The following is a 22,258-nucleotide window of genomic DNA, read 5'->3' on the forward strand; positions in this document are numbered from 1 at the left end:
TTCCTGTCGAAGGTCAATGGGTAATTTTCGATATGAATATATTATTTTATTGGGAGCTGTAACTGATCGCTCCTGAAGGAGTTCTGCGTTGGCTGATGGAGATGGGTGGCAGATGGGTACTGAAGAGAGGAAAAACATTGAGAAGTGGCGCGGTGAAAGGTCCAACCAGTAGCTCTTTCAGCGAAACTCGAAATGTTATAAGAATTAACAAACGGAGCCCCTCTCTCTCCTTCCCCACCCTCCCCCAAAACCTCCTGGACTGCACCAACTTAAAAAAACCTTTGGCGCCAGATCACCATAGCTCATTGAGAAAAAAAGTGTCACCACCCAGGAGATTTTCATTCAAAAAAAATCCCTCCTGAGTAAACATCCTCTTGCATCCGGCGAGAGCTGGGCGCTGTTACAACGCTGTTGAACAAACCCACGTTATTATGGGACTGGCGTAAAGAGCTCTGCAAGTGGGGGGTGGTGAAAAGGGAGGAGCAGCCGGGGTGATGTTGTGTAGTAAACAAAAGGGAGTTGTGTGTGTGTGTGTGTGTGTGTTGGGGTGATGGTGGAGGGGGGTGGTGAAACTGACGCGATCTTCCACGTGAGGGGCCGGCCGTGTGTAACCACGTGGACCTCTCCCAGGCAAATATTTCACTCATTTTTTAAGGTCGATTTTATTTGGAGGCGGTGCCACCAGCAACGTCCTGTGACATTTTCAGTTTGACTCAACGGGGTTTGGGGGTAGCAGACAGACTTTCACAGCCCGCCATACCGTTTCATAACTCCCTGTTTCCGGCTAACACTTTTTCTTTGGCCGTTTTGTGTTTTTTTTTCTCCCTCTCTCTCCTCCCTTTGCAACAACCGTTTTACCATTTCAGTTGCTGCTGCTGGTGGGTTTTTTTTGTGTGTTGTTGGATATATCATTATTTCGAAGGTGCTGTTATAATTTTACACCCTCCCTTCTTCCCCCCCCCCCCCCACCCCCCCCCAAAAAGAGAGAAGCCCTAAGAATGACAATGAACAAGCTGTACATCGGGAATCTGAGTGAAAGCGTGACTGTGCCAGAGTTAGAAACTATCTTCAACGACTGGAAGATTCCTTTTTCTGGGCAATTTCTACTCAAAGCGGGCTATGCCTTTGTAGATTGTCCAGATGAGAGCTGGGCAATGAAAGCGATCGATACCTTATCCGGTAAGCGATTTCAACCGATATCCAAAACGCAAGGGGAGAACTGAAGCCTTCTTGAGAACGCCGTTCACTCGGCGAGATTCTGATTTCCTACCCAGTTCCTAGCAATGGCCTACCTAGCTCCCACTCCTCCAGGCTAGCAAAGGGCTCTCTGCTCTGGAGAGAGTTGCATTGGTCCCTTTTTTAAATTTCTGACCAACACGTTAATGATGTGAGCCCCCCCTCCCTCCCCAAAAAGCGTGGGACCCTGATTCTATAGAAAGATAGACACATGATAGATATTTTATTATAAAGATTGGAAGGGGTGGGGGGTTGGGGTGGGGGGTGATGGCGCGCAATTCCTCCTGTACGTGAGGGGGGTGGGGGGTTATGTTTCTGTAAACCAGCAGGTTCTTGTTTTTTTAGTCAATTACACTCAACACTCGCGGCGTTCGATCAAAAAAACGAAAGGAGAATCGGATTGCCATTCCGTCCTTTGGGAAGAAATCGCAGATTAGGAAACCCAGTTGGGTCAGATCTCTGGATCTGCTGTGGGATCTGGTTCCCACCTTCTCCTCCACCCCCTCCCTCCCTGCCTTCCTTCCTTTGGATCAGGGTGTCTCTTGGAGAGAATGGCTCGATGGCTGTTACTCCTTCCCCTTACTGATAGTAGGCCGTCATTTGTAAGCTCCGTAATAATACCACGTTAGCAGTTTTAATCCTGTATCTCGTCTCTTCAGCCCCCCCCCCCCCCCCCACGGCCTCCCCTTCCTCAGGCGACCAGTCCGGGTAAGATTTACCCCCCTCCTTGCTCCGGCTGGCCCCCAACCCAAAACGGCAGCTCTAAGTGAATGCGGGTCGCACCCAGCTCTCTGAATGTTTCCTGAAATTGAACACTCAGCCTGTTATGGGGGCACACACTGAGCCGAGGTCGGCCATACTGATTGTGAAAATACTACAGGACTGCAAGCGTGCAAATGTCTAGAGCGAAAAACCCCATCCTAACCAGATAAAATACAGCTTTCAGGTCTGATATATAATGTGTTTCCATGTGCGTTGGATATACATATCAGCAGCTCCATCCTGAAGTTTCTCAGTAACTCAGTAAGGATATTAATCCTCAATTATGCATAAAAACAGATTTCAACCCTCACACACATAAGAAAAAAGACAATCCATCCTGTTAATAACAGTGGTTCATTTCACCCAGTGTGTTTGTAAAAGCAGAGATGAAGAAGGTGAAACAGCATTTTACTAAATTAAATACAAATCGAAATTGTTTACAGGTAAAGTGGAACTCCATGGGAGACACATAGAAGTGGAACACTCAGTACCCAAGAGGCAGAGGTATTAGCCATTTCAATACTTGTTTTGCATTGAATATTTATCTGGAGATATCCTAGAGAGTTGTAAGAAGTGAATTGGTCATTTGTTTCTGGTTTCTGTTTGCAAGTGTGTGAGATTTAAAAAAAAAAGACGTACAAAAGTTGTGAAGCTCTTCAGTGGTTTTTTTTTTAAAAAGCTGTGATTATGCTGTGCTGCAGCATGGAATAGATTTGAAATTAGTTGTTTCCTCGATCTATATGATGTTATTACAATCTCGAATTGAGGCGAAGTAGTGTAGCAATTGTAGGCAGCAATCCCATGGCTGCAACTGCAATGTGTTTTTCGGGAGCTTTGAAGCGACGGATGGGAAAATAGGTTCAGTGTCGAGGAGATGGATCTAGCGATTTTTCTTTTAGCTTTAAAGAGCTCTTCCCGCTTTCTGCTCAGAAATTTAAAAGGTCGCGGTTTGAGACTGGGGTAAGCGTGGACGGTTAGCGATGCACCAACCTCCCCCCACCACCTTGTGTAAACCGCTCAAGTAGGATCACGTCTCAAACATAGAAGCCTTACTTTGGGTTCAAATCTCATTTGACTCCAAAGCCGATTCCGGGAACGCCTCGACCTACGGGAGAGAGCTGGCAAGAAACGAGTTGGAGGGGGGAGGGGTGCGATCAACCTTCCGAATTTCTTTTCCACCCTTTCCATGTTCGCTTTGAATCGCTAAGGGACGCGTTGTCTTGAAACTAAGGATTATTTGCATCAGGACTGCGAATACGTTGGCATTTTCATGTACCTATATTGCTCTGTGTCAATAGTGCAACGAGTTGTTGGATATGTTTTTCCAGGCATAACCTTTTTGAAAACGCGATGCACACTCCAATTAAGAAAGTTTGATTGAGTTCACATTCAGAAACCAAAGTTAAAACCTTGACCCAGAATCTAATATGATGGCTATTCAGTATGGAACCTTGGATGGGTTGCTAATATACCTGTTAAAGTATTTACTTGTTCTTGCTTTAAAGTATTTGGTGCATGTGTATTTTGGCTTAATCTGATAAACTGGATGGTGCTTGTGGTAAAATGTCTAAAAGTGCTGGTTCAGAAAATACCAGAAAACAAGTTAAGCACTGGATTAAGAACAATGACTTGATATCAATTCATATTATTATCTATTTAAAATGATATTGCAGAGAGAGGAAGTTATTGGTTCAGTTTAGCTGTAGCTATTGTCCTCCATGTTATCATTCTAACTAGATATTTGCTTTGCAACCCAACTGTAATGTTTAAAATAATCCAGGAAAGTTTGTAAACCAAACTATGCCCCCCTCTATATTTTCAAAAGTCTGAAGATGAAGTTTGAATCAGACAATTCGAAAGTTTTGAAAAGTAGTTAAAACATTCAGGAAAACAAAATTTAAAATCAGTTGTTACAGTTATAATCAATGGTTAAAAAAAACTGAACATAAAAAAATTAATTAATAAAATTTTCCCTTTTTCTGTTTTGATTAACCTGGTTTGGAAGGAATGATGAGTAAACACTACATGTGTAGATTGCAAACACAATTTGTTGTTTTTGCTGCTCAATTCAGTTAAAAGAAACATTCAGCAGTTACCATCCAATTCTATGGTGGCAGTGAACTGTCCATATTCCTTTCTGCTTTATTTAAAATATTCTCCTGTGTTTAAAGTTGCAAAATTTAAAGACTTTGCTTATGAAATAATAACAACTTCTTATCTTGAAAGAGATGTAATTCTTTTATTTTGTTTTAAAAAAGCACTTGAATTGTTTTTGTGGAAATTTTGCACAAAATTCTGAAGTTCCAAAATGCAACATTTGTGGTAATATCCGATGGAGTTTTAGTCCTTTTTAAAATTGTGAAAATAGCTACAAAATAGATCAATATGGAAACCTAAGTAAAAGTTCAAATGAAATGATGTTGTCATTCAATGGAGTATTGTGTGTGTATACATGGTTGGTTCAATGATCCTATTTTTACTGAAATGAGACATTGTTGAAATCTTGAAGGCAGATAAAATAAAATTTTGTAATACATTTAGTGAAATTAACTTTGTTGTGTTTGCTTTCAATCAGTCAATAGAAAAACTGACATCTTATTGTATTTCATGAGAATATTTTTTTTTAAAAAGTACAAATGTATTGCTTCAAGTGTGTTTTCAATTGTTACAAATGATCTCATATAACCCAATAAGAGTTCAGTAATAGAAGTATTGAAACTGGTCATTTTATACATATGAGCATGTTTAGCATTGATCAAACAAATAATTTTACAAAATTCTGTAATTACTTTTATATCTTTTTATACTGAGTGAATTATTTTTCCTCAGATGTGACTAGAAAGAAATATTTGTGTTGCATTGAATCTAGAGAGATTTTGTTCAGTAAATAAAATAAGTATTGGGTGTTTGTTTATCATTCTAATATCTTTTACTTTAAAATAAATAAACTGGACAAAAACATTAATGAAATATAGCACCCACTCAAAATTACTTTACACCCTCACATACATGAACAAAAACAACTTCATGTTTAACTGTATAAAACCTAATAAAAAATAATTGTCACAAACACTCGCAACTGTTGTAAAGATTAAAATGCTGGAAACTTGTGTTTAAAATCTGAATTTTTTGAAATTACTTTCAAAGCATTGACTTCAGAAAAGGGAAAACATAGGTTAGCATTTTGGATAAAGAATAATTCAGCTTTGATCAATCCATCCTCGCTGCCCCAGAAAATACAGAAACATGCAGAAACTCTGTCAGCATCTGAAAAGGGAAGAGACAGGTTAACATTGAGGGTGCTTGAAACATTAATTTGACTACAGCCCATTCAAATACAAACAGTGACTCTATCTCTCTTTACCATAATTTTTACAATTACAGAAAGGTAAACGTTAATTTCTTTAAATAAAATGAAAATAAGTTTAGAGAAATCATTTTCATAATCAAGTTTAGAACACCATTTTTAAAAATGAATTAGTTATTGAAATTTAGGGAAAATAGTTTAATTTTAAAATAAACTTTGAAAAGAATTCAACTCCATAGGCTACATTTTAAAATATTTTGCAATATCAAACAAAGACTTTTTAAGGTAACAATATAACTTTAAGCAATCTGGCACAATTTATCCTAAAGTCAATAAAGTAGAAATGGCAGATGTATTTTATTGTGCAATGTTTAATTAATATAATTTGTAGATCCTGAAATGACTGTCATTCCTATAACATTATTATAGAGAAAGTTTTATTCCAGTTTTGAAATTCAGTATTAAAACAGGGAAAATATTACAGCAAAAGACAATTAAAGATCAAAGTAATCAATGCATTTGCTAGAGAAAAAAGATCTGTATAATTTGCAATGGAAATGGTTGATGTCTTCATTTGCAATTTTAAGTAGCTTAAGTTTTTTGAATGTTTGGCAAGTTCCCATGATTAACACAAATGGATGAAAATAGGTTGAAAAATTCCAAGTTGTTTAGGCTGTTGTAATGCTGCAGTTAGCAAGAGATTAAAAAATTTTAAAATCCAGCAAGCAATAATGCTTTCATGAATTTCCAGAAATGGTTTGATAAGAGCTCAATGATTTTATCCAGAATAGCTGAGATAAACAGAGATCAGGAACAAATTCCACTCCTGATTTATGCTGAGTTGGCTAGTCTCAGCCAGTCGAGTGAAGAGGGTGTGGTGGAGAGCTGCACAATTGGCCTTCGTATCCTTAAGAGGAAAGTTGACGAGGATTCTCATTTCTGCTTGATAACCAGTACCCCGTCCTGGAAGGATGAATGTCTGGCCACTGGGTTAAATCACAATTGGATTTAGATATGGTGTCCTCAATGGGTGATTACATTGCCAACACTTAGAGACAACGTTAAGTTACAAATTAAATAATTCCTTGAATGAGGGTCCTAATATCACCCAGCATCTACTGAACCTTAACCAAGCAAAGTAGGGAGAACACTACCAGCAAAATTCCTCCCTCCAAAATAACAAAAAAAAAGCAACTTCTGTTAGCTTCCACTTTTAAAACAAAGATTTATTTCGACATTTTACGGCAATTTGCAGTTTCAACGAAACTAAAATCTTATGCAGAATTTAGAAAATCTCTTGAGTTATGTGAAATTGTGCAACGTTGGTGCTGAGGCATTTTGTAGATTGCGTATAAACAACTCACGTAGTGGTAGTAGTTGTTTGTGGCTAAGAATCTCTTGCCAAGCTGTAGTAGTTCGTTGACTTTATGAATGGAAAGGATCCCCATTGGTGTTATAAACTGTGTGATTCAAACTTGCTTTTCTTTTGTTTAACAAGGTGGAGCGAATGACTTTATTGAATTTTCCTAAATTACAGAATAGGTGTTCTTTTTAAAAAAATTGAAGATCCATTTTTGAAAACAAATCCTTCTGCTAAGTTGCCACACAAAATGGTGGCAGAAGCCTTTTCTCATTTCTGCATAGGTCATTACTGAGCAAAGCATGACCTTTGACCCAGACTGGAAGCACATACCCTATACTGCTAAATGGATTCCAGAGCTGCGTTATTGAACCCCTCTCTCCCTTTCACTGAAAACCTGCAGAAAATTAATAATGTTACACATTTCTTAAATACTGAAATGCGTGTGTTGTGGGGGAGGGGGAAGAAGCTGTTTGAATCTGAAAAGGCCTTTGAAGTTTTCCTTTTTCCATGTGCACACTTGTGTGTGTCTTTCGCTTCCCCGCCCCCACTCCCCTCATTGTAATTTGCAGTTTCCCTCCCGTTTGCACCCCTCACCCTTAGGCCTTTTAAGTTCAATAAGTAGAGCATTCCTAATCTATATGCTCATCACACAAGAGAAGGTCAAGAGGTGGTGTTAGGACTGTCATATAGTCTAATTGAGCCCAGTGGATCAGTCCGGTGGGGGTGGAGGAGGGAGGCAATAGAAAGGAAGACATTTGCTTTGGTTAAAATTCTTAGACCACATGTAATAAAGATTCAAGTTTTTATCTCCTAAAAAAAATGCTGCTAGTGGTGGAAATGTCCACTGTTCAAACAGAATAACCTTTGAGGGTTGCACACTGAATTGACATTTCGCGTTACAGTTGTACGTTAGTTTCTTCAGTGGGGAGTGGGGTTAAGCAGAGGAAGGAGAGAAACCAAGAACGATTTAATATCAACTCTGAAGGTGCATTACTAATTGGGAGGTCCAGTTAGGTTCCTGGTTGTGAGACCACATAGCTTGCACAAACCTTTAGTTATCCCAGTGCAGACCCTTGAATGCCTTGAGACAGTTTCTTAGTTTTGAATGCATTTCCAGTTTAATTTCTTCAAAAGTAATGGCAGAATTTCGTAGACCAATCACAACAATCGTGAGGCAGATCTGCCTCAGATTGTACAATTCAGAGGCTCTCTTGAAATAATTCAGAAAAGCTTGGTGCAAGAAAAGAAGGAAAATAAATAATTTGCACAGATCAGTGTGAAGTGAGTGGCAAGGATTGCTCCCCCTACAATACAGAAGATCCACATTGATGTTTACTGAGGTGGGGACAGGGGGATGCTGGACAGCCTTTCCTGACTTTGCTTTTTGCAAAATTTCAAACATATGCCTGCATTTTGTTTGTCATTGGTAATAGTTTTAAGAAATTGTTTTCAGTTGGGCCAGCATTCCCTTTAAGATTACCGGACAGTAGGAACGTTGATGAGATGAGGTAGGAGAGTGCTGGAGGCAGAGCAGGAGGATATAGAACTACCTTGAACTTCTTTAAGGCATTGATCAAAAATTGGAGTCTCTGTTTTTTCAAGTATTGCAATGAGTAGGAATTTGTTGGGTGATCACTGGTTTCAAGTACTGAATAAGTTCACATTAATTTTATTACATAGGTTTCAGGAAATTCTTACCAGTGTTTTGGGATTAGATTCCACAATTCCATACATTTTTCCATGAGACCCTGTAAGCTAGTTGCCTTTTTATTCTGTTAAAACCATTTATAACATTACTTCTAGAACCTTAACTCTTTTTTTTATAAAAAGCTTTTGATTTTAATTGATTACACAATTTCAACCAATATATTCTATGTTACAATCTATCAGCTTAAGGATCTGTGATAAACTTGTACCCCCCTTAACTCACTCTAGTGTTACACAGATAAAAATGTATTTCTCAATATAGCTGATTTTTGAAAGTATAAAGTTTTTTTTTGCACAGCTGAGCTTTTATCACAGCTCCATGGGACAGTGTATTAAACCCCCTATTACCCATCAACATATTGTACCAAAATCCTGGAGATATTACTAAATCATAAACAAATTCAGGATAAAATTAGAAAGAAAGCTTTCATTTATATAGCAGTTGTCATGATCACTGAATATCTCAAAACAACTAATGAAGTACAGCCACTGTTGTAATACAGGATTCCAGTATACATTGTTAATAACTAAAATTGAAGCACATTGAAACCCTTTTAAGGAAAAAAAATGATCACACTGGAATTGTACATAACTAGCATTTTGGGTTAAGGGCTCAAATACTTTTTAACTTCTGGACATTAAAATATGTATTAACTTTTACTCAAGATTCCTGTGTGGAAAATAAATGAAATGTTCTGTGTTAGATTGGGAAAAGAGTTAGAAATAACAAGGACAATGAACCAGATCAACAAATTTGCTTTTTTTAACAACAGTGAAAACTTCAGTAAGCTGACATTGCAATGGATCCCATTCATAGTATAGAATGTATAGATAACTCCTGCTAATTATTTTTTACAACACCATATAGGTACCATAAGTAGCAGGGCTTCAAGTGTATATTTCTTTCTTTGCTATTACTTCTTAATTTGTTACACCACCTTAGCTCCATTCAGATGACCCAAGGCATATGAACACCATTTTAAAAATGCTGCAATATATTCATTGTAGTAACCCATAGATTCAAATTAGATTGAATCCATCCCATTGGTTATTAGGAAAAACTCCTCATTCCCTTGTTTAAAGGGGTGGTATGTGAATTTGGGGATTCGTATCACAGGTTTTCATTTGGGAAGATGTGTTGCAAACTATAAGCTGCCATTAAACAGCGGAGCTCTCAAGGCAGGCTGATTGTGGTTATTGTTCTCCTAAAGCTGGGACTCTGAGTATTTCTGGGAAAAAGTAAGCTTTCCCTTTCTTTTGATAAAAATAACCAAATTGGCACTACAAGCAGGACCTAGATGAAAAATAGTGTGATTCTATATTCTCATTTCTATTCAAACCATGTAGTGCCTTCTCTGGGATTGACTACTGCCAAGAGTGGGCCAAAAGAGAGGAAAATGCCCTCTTTCCTGAGCATTGAACATACAACATAGTGATTATAAAATTATTTTTGCTCTGTTAATAAGACAGGAGCAATTTTATGAAACTAATTTAATTGAGTAGTTAAGATGATGTCGTTCAACAGATAAGCAAAACTGTAACACTTTATCTGTAAAACATGAGGTTATTAATTACAATCATTTAAAATCAATTAGTTGTATAATAAAGACAATAGGACTATATGCACCTATACTTTATATAGCTACATTGTAATGCAGATAGTTTAATTTTTAAGATGTAATACGTTGTTAGTTTGATGGTGTGTTATTCTTTGCAGTTTTACCTTGTATTTGACATACCAATGCTGTAACATTGGTTCTAGGGTCATGTTGTAGCCATAAATATTTTATTTATAAACTAAGAGTTTTAAACATCTAAAATACAACTATTTCATATCTACCAATGTTGTCATCTACTAACTAATAATGTAGCAGTATTCTACTTCACAACATTTACACTTAATATCTAAAAGTATTGTAGTTTTGGTTTGTGAAGGTTTTGTAAATTTGTATAATAGTGTTGTAATTTTATACCAAATAAAATATATGTAATACTGTTAACATTTTCTTTGTTACCATACTGTACCAACAATATTGCAAAATTGTATCTAACAATGGCCCTATTTTGTACCTAATAGTATTGCCATATTGCATCTACTAATATTGCAATATTGCATATACTGCATCTACTATTGCTGTCCCGCTTTTTTAAAATCCACCAGTGTTTTTATATCCTACCTAATTGTACTGCTATACTTTATCTGTCAGTACTGATATTGGAATCTTGGTGTTTTCATACTTTTAATGTACAGCAGTAGTGTATTTTTGGATACAAATTGTGAAAGTTTTACATATCTTTGTTACATTGTCATTTGATGGGGTTTGCTATATTGATTGTTGAAATTTGTGCCCAACAAGTAACTACATTTTATCTACCAGTGCTATTAGGCTTTAGCTAACAATGTTGCTATATTGTATCGAAAAACATTACTGCATTTTATCTCTCTGAAGCAATTTAGGAGGGTTTAATATGTTAAGTGTATTATAATAATGTAGTAGTTGTTGCCATTTGTCTAAAAAAATTGTCATATTGTACAGCAGAGATAGTATATTTTATCCAACAATGTTACTGTATTGTATCTAAATGTTACAATTTTGCATTATTCAGTGTTGCAATTTTGTGTCTACCGCTGTTGCTATGTTGTGTTTAACAGGGCTGTTATATTGTATCTAGGCATGTTGCTAAATTATATTTACCAGAGTTTTACATTAATATTTTATAATTTTAAATACATCAATTTTACAATTTTATATCTAAAGTTGTGGTGGCTCTGTATTTTTGTTATTTTATTGATTAAATGAAATTTTCGGTATTGAATATTGAAATTATGCATCAATAGTATTAATATATTGTGTCCAAAAATGTTGCTACACCAGCTAACTATGTTGCTACATATTAACTAAAAGGTTACTATATTAGATCTAACAATGTTAGTACATTTAATCAATGAGTGTTGGTGTATTGCATCTAAATGCAATTCTGCATTATTCAATGCTGGAAATTTTGTACCCACTATTGTTGCTATGCTGTATCTAAGTGTTGCTATATTTCATCTAGCAGATTTTCTAAAATGCGTGTACAAGCTCTGTAATTTTATTCTTATTTGTTGCATAATTTTGAAAAAAATTGAGTTACAATTTTATGTCCAGAACATGATAGTTTTGTATTTTGTTGGTTTGATGAGATTTGCTTTTTGGAATGTTGCATTTTTAAAAATCTAGCAATATTAGTATGTCATGTTTAATGGTGTTGCTTAATTTTATATATTAATGGCAATACATTTTAGTTGACAATGCTATTGTATTGTCTCCAGATGATACAATTTTGCAATGGCCAGTATTGCAAATTTTAACCTACTGTTGCTATTTATCATGTCAAATGGTGTTGCTATATTACATCTACCAATGTTACTCTCATATCTTGTAGTGTTCCTTTATTGTGTTTAAGTTTGTTGCTGTATCTTTAGGTATGATGTAGAGTGCCTACATTACATCTAAAGGTATTGCTACAAAGTACCTAGAAGTGCTACTATTTTATTCCTAATAGTGTTCTCATACTGTCTCTAATTTTGCAAGAATATGGACCATAGCTTGTTGCAGTAGAACACATAAGTGTGACTTGTTAATTGACTTACCTTTGCATTTTTGTATTGAAAGTTTTGCATGGCAGTTGCTGAAATTATGAGCTAATGATATTGTAGTGAATGACACTGAGGCTCATGTGGCCCTCATTATTCCTAGATTTGATTATTCCACTATACTCCAGGCTGGTCTCCTAGATTCTGCTCTCCATGTCATCCAAAACTCTGATTTCCACATTTAAACAAATCCTATTCCCCTATTCCTCTTGTGCTTTGTGACCTGTATGGCTCAGAGACAAGCAAAGTCTTAATTTGAAATTATACCATGTGGCCTGAAATGAAAATGTAAACTAAAATTAATAAATTCAATATTAAATGAGGCAGACAAAGAGAGGATAATCCCTAACCCTTATAACAACTGAAAAGGGCTATCACTACTAACTTGCAGTAGCTACCTTTCAGTGCTGGAGAGGTTGACTGAAAGTAATCAATACTTAGAATACCTTTATGATGTCAAATATATGTTAGTGGTTAAGCAGATAGTTGCTGCTTTCTTGAAAGTAATGACAAAGCTATGCTACTTGAGTAGGAACCTCTAATTATTTTGTAATTGCAAACTATTGTTAAGTTTTGTATGTAAAATAATAGCAAGTTGTGGATGACTCTTGTTATTCTGAGGAATTCAGCCCCATTATATCTAACAGTATTTTTCAGTTGTCTCCTACTCCTTTGTCTATCATTTCCACATTTAGTGACATCCTCCAAAGGCACCACTGCTGTTAAATTATTAGGCTGTTTCTCTGGCATCCAATACTTGATGGACAGAAATTTCCTCCAGTTACATATTGGAACAGTGAAGCCATTGTTTTTGGTCTTGATCTAAAATCTATTCCATAGCTACCAGCTCCATCTCATTTCTGGGTAATAGTCTGAGATTAGGTTAGCACAGCCTGGATGTCACATTTATTCTGAGATGATCTCCTAATCTCCTACTGGTATCACCACTCATGTTGCCTATTTCCACCTACATAACATTCTACACTGTTCTCTCTTAGCTTATCAGTTGTTGAATCCCTCATTCTTGCCATCATTATTCCTAGATTTGATTATTCCACTGTACTCCTGGCTGGTCTCCTAGATTCTGCTCTCTGTGTCATCCAAACTGTTTTCCACATTTAAACAAATTGATTCCCCTATTCCTCCTGTGCTTTGTGACCTGTATGGCTCAGAGACAAGCAAAGTCTTAATTTGAAAATCCCTTCCCCCACTATATCTGTCACCTCCCTTTGTCTTACAACCATCCCTATCTCTGTATCACTTCCAATTCCACATTTCTTAAAGGTAACTAGTTCCACTAATTCTAGGCTGGTGTATAGTCCCAATTTTAATTGCTACACAACTGGTGTTAGTATCTTCAGTTTTGTGGGTGTCAAACTGTTGAATAACCTCCCAAAACCTCTCTAATTTGCTTTCCTTCTTAAGACATTCCTTAAATCCTTCCTCTTTGACTGAGCTTTTGGTAATTTGATCTAATCTGTCTTTATGTGACTCAGTGTCATATTTTATTTTGCAGTGCTCTTGCAAAGTGCTTGCGATATTTCGTTACAAAAGGTGTTTGTACCTAAACCTTTGCTTTCCCTTAAATAGAGTTGCTAAATGGTATCTAGATCTGTTGCCTTGTGTTATCTGATATATGTTACAGAATTGTATTTAAAACCGTTGTTCTGTGGTATTGTCATCCTCTTGTACAGGTTGTATCTCCCTAATCTGTAATCGCTGGCCTGGTAAACTGTTATGTTCTGCTGGCATGCACTCATCAGGACTTTCAATTTCCAGAAAAACTCATAGTTCTTCTGTTTTTCTGGAATTGTACTGATGACTGAAAGCATCATCTAAATTTGCTAAACCAACTGCATTGCATCTAATTTTATGTTGCACCATTCTATTTAAATGTATTGTAAAAAAAACTCCTGTCCTGGCTGCAACATGTGATTTCCCATGGCCTGGCAAAGACCCAGTGCTAAGGCAGTCAGATTGTAGAGGTACATCCTATAGTTTACCTTGTGAAGTTGTATGGAAGAATAAGCTGTGAGGAGGACATAAACAAGCCACAGACGGTTGTATGTGGGTTAAGAGGGTGAAAGAGAATATGGTCGATGTAATATAATGTGAAAAAGTGTACCTTAGTTTAATAGGGAGCGTAGAAAAGTAGGATCTTTTTCAATGATGAGAGACTGGGAATTGGTGAACGTTTCATAGAAATCTGGATGTCCTTGTAAGTGAATTGTAGAAATGTAATATGCATTTACAGCAGGCAATTAGGAAAGCAAATGATATATTAGGCTTATGTACAAAGGAGTTGAAATATTAGGGTAAAGAATGTCTTACTGCAGTTTGATAGGGCACTTGTTGAAACCATGTCTGGAGCACTGTGTGCAGTTTTGGTGGCTTCCTGCAAGAAATATATAATTCTGAAGAGGCCTGACGGGGTGGACACTGGGAAGAAGTTTACTCTGCTGGGATAAGAGGTTGCTGATGAGATCATGAGAAATTTCTTCACTAATTTTTATCTAATACTGTTGGGTATATTGGCCTTGATTTCCTAACTAGTAACCAGTTCGTGCTGATAATTATCTGTTGGTAAATCTGGCTCATTAGGTTTAGTAGTCTTCCTGTTTTATTTTGTGAATTGGACTGCAAAGAGAAGCTTGTGGATGATGGTGATTTCCCAGTATATCCACATGGCGTCAAGAGCATTACATCAGTAATATGATCATCAGAAGCTGATAATCTATATCCCAGGGTCCAAAACGGAGTGTTAGTTGCTATCTTCCTAAATTCGGTAATAGTTCTGAGAGACTTGAGAAGGCAAATGTAACCCTACCATTTAGAAAAGGAAGAAGGGAGAAACTGAATTGCATGTCAAGAATTACATATCGGTTAGCCTGACATTAATAGGAGGGAAAATGCTGGAATCTGTTGGAAAGCATGTGATAACAGAATATTTAGAAAATACCAGCAGGCTTACACAAGGTCAAGATGGATTTATGAAAGGGAAATCATGTTTGAGTAATCTACTGGAGTTTTTTGAGGATGTAACTAGGAGAATGGATAATAGGGAATTTGTAGTATGGTGGTCCATCTTGATTTTCAGGAAATCTTTTTATAAAATCCCATATAAGAGGTTATTGAGCAAAATTAAAAAGAACACATGGGATTGGTGGATATATACTGGAATGGAGTGAGAATTGGTTTGTACTTAGGAAAATCCACCTTGGATTGGAAGGTGGTGACAAGTGGATATTAAAAGATCAGTGAGAGAAAGTGAGGGCTGCAGATTAGATTAGATTAGATTAGATTACAGTGTGGAAACAGGCCCTTCGGCCCAACAAGTCCACACCGACCCGCCGAAGCGAAACCCACCCATACCCCTACATTTACCCCTTACCTAACACTACGGGCAATTTAGTATGGCCAATTCACCTGACCCTGCACATCTTTGTGATGTGGGAGGAAACCGGAGCACCCGGAGGAAACCCACGCAGACACGGGGAGAACGTGCAAACTCCACACAGTCAGTCGCCTGAGGCGGGAATTGAACCTGGGTCTCTGGCGCTGTGAGGCAGCAGTGCTAACCACTGTGCCACCGTGCCGCCCACAAGCCCTTCTTCAGGAAGGGCTTATGCCCGAAACGTCGATTCTCCTGCTCCTTGGATGCTGCCTGACCTGCTGCGCTTTTCCAGCAACACATTTTCAGCACTAAAAGATCAGTGCTTGGCCTTAGCTATTCACAATATATATCAGTTACTTGGATAAGGAATCAAATGTAGTATTTCCAAATTTGATTACATAAACCTAATTGGGATTGTGAGTGGTAAACTAGCTTCAAGGTGATTTAGACAGTTTGAGTGAATGCGGCAAAGCTTCACCAGATAGATTCCTGAGATGTTAGGTTTGTTGTCCAAGGAGTGATTGGATCAATCGGAGTTTAGAAGAATGAAAGGGGAATCACATATAAAATGAATGACAGGTTTGGACAGTCTGGATACAAGGATAATGTTCCCACCTGGCTGGGAAACAAGAGGTCACAGTTTCAGGATATGTGGTAAACAGTTTTAGACTAAGATGAAGAGAAATGTCTTCACTCAGAGGGTGGTGAACCAGTGAAATTCTCATTCCTGAAGAAGGGCTTATGCCTGAAACATCGATTCTCCTGCTCCTCGGTTGCTGCCTGGCCTGCTGTGTTTTTCCAGCACCACACTTTTCAACTCAGTTTGAGTGAATGAGCAAATACATGGCAGATGAAGTGTTTCATGGGTAAACGTGAAGTTCCCCACTTCAGTAGGATAAACAAAATGGCAGAGTATTGTTAAAATGGTGTTAGGTTGAAAATTGTTAATGTGCAAGGGAGCCTAGGCGTCCTTGTACACTGGTCACTGAAAGCAAGCTTGAGGATGCAACAAGCAGTTAGAAGGCAAATGATACAGGAGTAAGGAAGTCTTTCTGCAGCTGCATCGGGCCTTGGTGAGGCTACACCTGAAATTGTCTGTAGTTCTGGTCTCATTACTTCAGAAAATATGTACTTACCATAACGAGAATGTGGCAAAGCTTCACCAAATAGATTCCTGAGATGTTAGGTTTGTTGTCCAAGGAGTGATTGGATCAATCGGAGTTTAGAAGAATGAAAGGGGAATCACATATAAAAGGAATGACAGGTTTGGACAGTCTGGATACAAGGATAATGTTCCCCCCTGGCTGGGAAACAAGGGGTCACAGTTTCAGGATATGTGGTAAACAGTTTTAGACTAAGATGAAGAGAAATGTCTCCACTCAGAGGGTGGTGAACCAGTGAAATTCTCTAGTATAGAAGTCTCTGGAGGTTATGTTCCTGAATATATGTTGAAGAGAAATTGTTAGATTTCTGGAGGCTGAAGGTATCAAGGGCAAGGACAGAGAATGGGAGTATAGCAGTAACATGGAGGATCAACCATGGTCATGTATTTTTCTTTATTCATTCATGAGATGTGGGCATTGCTGGCTAGCCCAGCATTTATTGTCCATCCTTAATTGCCCAGAGGGCAGTTAAATGTCAGCACATTGCTGTGGATCTGGAGTCACATGTCGGCCAGACAAGGTAAGGATGTTAGTTCCCTTCCCTAAAGGACATTAGTGAACCAGAAGGCTTCTTCTTGACAATCAGCAATGGTTTTATAGATATTGTTCGACTTTTAATTCCAGATATTTAAACTTAAATTCCATCATCTGCTGTGGCAGGATTTAACCTGGGTCCCCAGAACATTACCTGGGTTTCTGGATTTACAGTCCAGCAATAATCCCACCAGACCATCACCTCCCAAAATTTACAGATGCCGGTGTTGGACTGGGGTGTACAAAGTTAAAAATCACACAACACTAGGTTCTCATCCAAAGAAGCAGCACTCCGAAAGCTAGTGCTTCCAAATAAACCTGTTGGACTATAACCTGGTTCTGTGTGATTTTTAGCTTTGTATACCCCATAAAGGAAGAGCATGCTACGATGAGTTCAGTCAATAAGGTTTATTGTGTTGCACTGTTCCGCTGTATTGTATCTAGTATTTAAAACAGAAAATGATTAAAACAAAGTGCAATAAGTTAGTCATTTACCTGTTCTGATTAGGTAAACTTTGAATTGGTGGAGATGACAGGAAATGATTCAAAGAACAGACATCAGCACTTTTGTTTTTATGTGCTGACTTGAGGACCTGCTGCATGTTTCCAACTTTTCAGTCTGTCTTCAGATTTTCATCATTCACAGTTATTTATTTTAATAAGATATAGATTGCTGTGTACACAACAGTGTAGGTATATTGTTTATTCTGCTGTACTTTAATGTATTTTAATAGTTTATGATTTAACAATTGCATTTTCGTTTTCCTACCAGTGTTATGTTTATATTTCACTGTTTTTGTATCTAAAGTGTTGTTCATAAGTTATCTGGAAGTCTGTCCGGTTTTGGTACACCTATTTAGTATTAAGCAATGTTGTTTTACAGAACTGTTACGCTACAGCTAGCAGAACAGATAGGTTGTTTCTAAATATTGACACTGTATCTAACCATGTTGCTGTAGGTCAACCTGGTAGAATTTATAATACACTTGGAGCAAGTAGGTGAGACTTAAAGCTGGGCCTCCTTTTTACAGAGACAGGGACATTGCCAGTGCATCACAAGGTGGCATCTAGTGATTGAAATGTTGCATCTATTATTTTTTCCAAGTCTATTTTATAATGCTGCATCTAGATTGTTCCTATATTGTTCTCAAAGTGTTGTTGTTGTACTTAGTAGGATTTATATATTAGGGCAAGTTTCATAAATTAAGATTCATGATTTGGGTGTCTGGCCATACAAGCCTATAACAGGCATAGCTGAGGAGATTTTATTTTCATTAATTAAAGCTTTTAAAAGTGTTCTTTAAGTTGCATGTTATTGCATCAAGTAGAGCATTATATCTAGCTTTATTGTTATATTGTGTCTAATAATGATTTTATGTTATATATAGCAGTGTTGTTTTTCCAAACTCTCTGTATCTAGCAGTGTAATTTCAGGTATCTGTAAAACATAGTCAAATTATATTCAGCATTATTAATAGGTTGGGGTAAATTTCTATTAATTAAGAACAATGATATAGGGACTTGGAATATCATTAAATTGGGCATACAGTTCAGAATTTCACATTAGTCCAATGTTGAACAATATTCTTCTATCTAACAATGTTTTGCTGTACCCAGAAATTGAATTTTATCTAATATTATGATATCCATGTAGCAAGTGTTAAATTGTATGTAACAGTTGATAGGTTAGGGTAAATATCATTAATTAAGAATCATGATGTAGGGATTTGGCTCTTGGCTATGAAATTAGGCACAGAGTGTAAGATTTTATGTTCATCTGTTTCATGTTTTATTGCATCAGTAATACTGCATTATATTTTTAAAAATTGAAAGAACTATGGATGCTGTTTATATCAGAAACAAAAAGATAAATTGCTGGAAAAGCTCAGCAGGTCTGGCAGCATCTATGAAGAGAAATCAGAGTTAACATTAAGTCTGGTTTCTCTTCACAAATGCTGCCAGAACTGCTGGGCTTTTCCAGCAATTTCTGCTTTGCAGCTAACAATTGTATCTAACAATGTTGCAGTGTTGCATCTATCACTTTAAATACGTTGTTTGAAATTCTAGCAGTGTTGCTGTATTGTATCAAGAAGTGTAGCTATTTTCCTTTTAATAGTGTTGTCTCATTGGTATCAATTTTGCTTTATTTCAGTGTTCATGTGCTTTGTTGTATCTACAAAGTTTGATTAACCATAAAAATATATTACTAAGTCTCTTACTATCGAACTGATTTATATTGACACTGAGTTAAGTAACTCCTCAATTTAGAAAATATCCATTCTTGATTTACAATCCCTCCATGTCCTCATCTGTGCCTATCTTTGTAAGCTTTTCCAGCTTCACCACCCCATGAGATATCTGTACCCTTTTATTTTTGGCCACTTGAGCAGCCCTGATTTGTTTACTTCACTGTTCATGGTCATTTCTTTAGCTGCTTGAGCCCTCACCTTTGGAATTCCACTCCCCCAATTTCCCCAGCCCCCAAACTTCTCCCCATCTTTGCTGAACTTCTTTAATGTGCTTTTTGAAACCACCTATTTTTGCCAAACTTGCAGTCATCTTCCCATAATATCTCCTTATGTGGTTTGGTGTCAAACTTTGCTTGAAAGCACTCTTCTGAAGCATTGTGGGATCTTTTATAATGTAAGAGGCAGCATATAAATACCAATATTTCAGATTTCCAACATCCACAGTGTCTTGCTTCTGTATAAGTAAATACAAATTGATATGGGTATGAGAAATTGACCAATATAAGTGCACATCACAAACTTGGGCATGGATTTGGTTAACAAGTTGGCAACGTGGGTAAATTTTGTAATAGTGTTACTATATTGCTGTTTTCCTGTATGACATCCAGCATTGTTTCCATTTCTATACAGCAACACTGTTAGATGCAAAATAGCCAGTCTGTTTGAATATAGCAAACTATTAGAAGATAGTTCAATTGAAATAAAGCAATATGTTGAGATATAATTTAGTAACACTGATAAATACAATAGTGCATCATTATTAAATATAACATGACATCTGAAACAATACATCTCCAAAGTACTGCACACAAATAGGTCATTTAGCCCAACAGGTTCACACCTGTGTTCATGTTCCACAAGAACACGAGGCTACTTTTCTTCATCTAATCCCATCTATATGCTTTTTTTCTGGATTTGTTACTGAATATATTCATATTTCTTGACCCTCGTTCTGGTCTCACCAACAAGTGGAAGCATGTTTTCTATGTTTACACTATTAAAACAATAATCTTAAAAACCCCTATAAGGACATGATTCCATTTTCTTTTCCTGAGCGCCAGGCTATTCAATTTTGCCTGATGGTATGACTTACAGTTCATTCCAGTAAATCATTTTTGAATCTCCACCAATTCCTCCTTATCTTTTATTTTATAATATGGAGACTGGGATTGTTGTCATAGTTCAAATAGTGTCAACAATAGTTCCTTGCAAGCTCAAAAGTACATTTCTGATTTTTAATTCTGATCCTTTAGATTTGAGCTCCACTGCTTTGGTTGTTTGCTTTTTATAACCATAATAATTTGAATCCACACCTTTTTATGAGTTGTCTCTCAATACCTCCAGATTCTAGTATTCTTCTGTACATTCTGTTTAAAATGTTCTGTCTCATGCATTTAACTATGTTAAAGTTAAATTGCCAATTATGCCTCCATTTTGTATACTTATCAATGTCTTCCAGTAGTTTATTCTCCTGTATAAGCACATTGACAAATTTTGCAATTGTATTTCTGATTCTGGAGTGCAAATGACTTGTGTAAAATGGTGAACAGTGTCTCAGCAGGACATCATTTCCTATTGTTTGCCAATCTTTCTTTTTACCCTTAACTTTGCTTTTTGCCCTTAATCTCTGTTTTCCATTTTCTAGCCAGTTCAAAATCCATTCTGTTACTTGTCTCCTGACTCTATATTGCCTTCAATCATTAATCAACTATGCAGTACCATGGCTGAAGGCTTTGAGAAAATGCAAATGGACAGAGTTTATTGCAATACCACTATCTATTCTTTCTGTTTCCTCAGCATATAATTTATAAGTTTGGGTCATAGAGTCATAGAGATGAACAGCACGGAAACAGACCCTTCAGTCCAACCCGTCCATGCCGACCAGATATCCCAACCCAATCTAGTCCCACCTGCCAGCACCTGGCCCATATCCCTCCAAACCCTTCCTATTCATATACCCATCCAAATGCCCCTTAAATGTTGCAATTGTACCAACCTCCACCACATCCTCTGGCAGTTCATTCCATACATGTACCACCCGCTGCATGAAAAAGTTGCCCCTTAGGTCTCTTTTATATCTTTCCCCTCTCACCCTAAACCTATGCCCTCAAGTTGTGGACTCCCCGACCCCAGGGAAAAGACTTTGCCTGTTTATCCTATTCATGCCCCTCATAATTTTGTAAACCTCTATAAGGTCACCCCTCAGCCTCCGATGCTCCAGGGAAAACAGCCCCAGCCTGTTCAGCCTCTCTCTATAGCTCAGATCCTCCAACCCTGGCAACATCCTTGTAAATCTTTTCTGAACTCTTTCAAGTTTCATAACATCTTTCCAATAGGAAGGAGGCCAGAATTGCATGCAATATTCCAACATGCCCTCCCAACTTCTGTACTCAATACTCTGACCAATAAAGGAAAGCATGCCAAACGCCTTCTTCACTATCCTATCTATCTGTGACTCCACTTTCAAGGAGCTATGAACCTGCACTCCAAGGTCTCTTTGTTCAGCAATACTCCCTAGGACCTTACCATTAAGTGTATAAGTCCTGCTAAGATTTGCTTTCCCAAAATTGAGCACCTCGCATTTATCTGAATTAAACTCCATCTGTCACTTCTCAGCCCATTGGCCCATCTGGTCAAGATCCTGTTGTAATCTGAGGTAAACCTCTTCACTGTCCACTACACCTCCAATTTTGGTATCATCTGCAAACTTACTAACAGTTCCTCTTATGCTCGCATCCAAATCATTTATGTAAATGACAAAAAGTAGAGGGCCCAGCATCGATTCTTGTGGCACTCCAATGGTCACAGGCCTCCAGTCTGAAAAACAACCCTCCACCACCACCCTCTGTCTTCTGCCTTTGAGCCAGTTATGTATCCAAATGGCTAGTTCTCCCTGTATTCCATGA

At 37.3% G+C, this 22,258-nt stretch overlaps 1 protein-coding gene across 1 annotated transcript in view; it reads left to right on the plus strand.

Annotated features, from left to right (window-relative positions):
• The first annotated feature begins 646 nt into the window (after nt 1-646).
• The window catches only part of igf2bp1 (insulin-like growth factor 2 mRNA binding protein 1), a 165,683-nt gene continuing 144,071 nt past the window's right edge, over nt 647-22,258 (plus strand). Inside the window, exons 1-3 of the mRNA XM_043674802.1 lie at nt 647-878; nt 984-1,179; nt 2,442-2,502. Coding sequence (XP_043530737.1) covers nt 999-1,179; nt 2,442-2,502 — 242 coding nt within the window. The 5' untranslated portion in view covers nt 647-878; nt 984-998. The remainder of the gene's footprint in view (nt 879-983; nt 1,180-2,441; nt 2,503-22,258) is intronic.

Source organism: Chiloscyllium plagiosum, chromosome 33 (assembly GCF_004010195.1).
Source record: "Chiloscyllium plagiosum isolate BGI_BamShark_2017 chromosome 33, ASM401019v2, whole genome shotgun sequence".
Lineage (NCBI taxonomy): Eukaryota > Metazoa > Chordata > Chondrichthyes > Orectolobiformes > Hemiscylliidae > Chiloscyllium > Chiloscyllium plagiosum.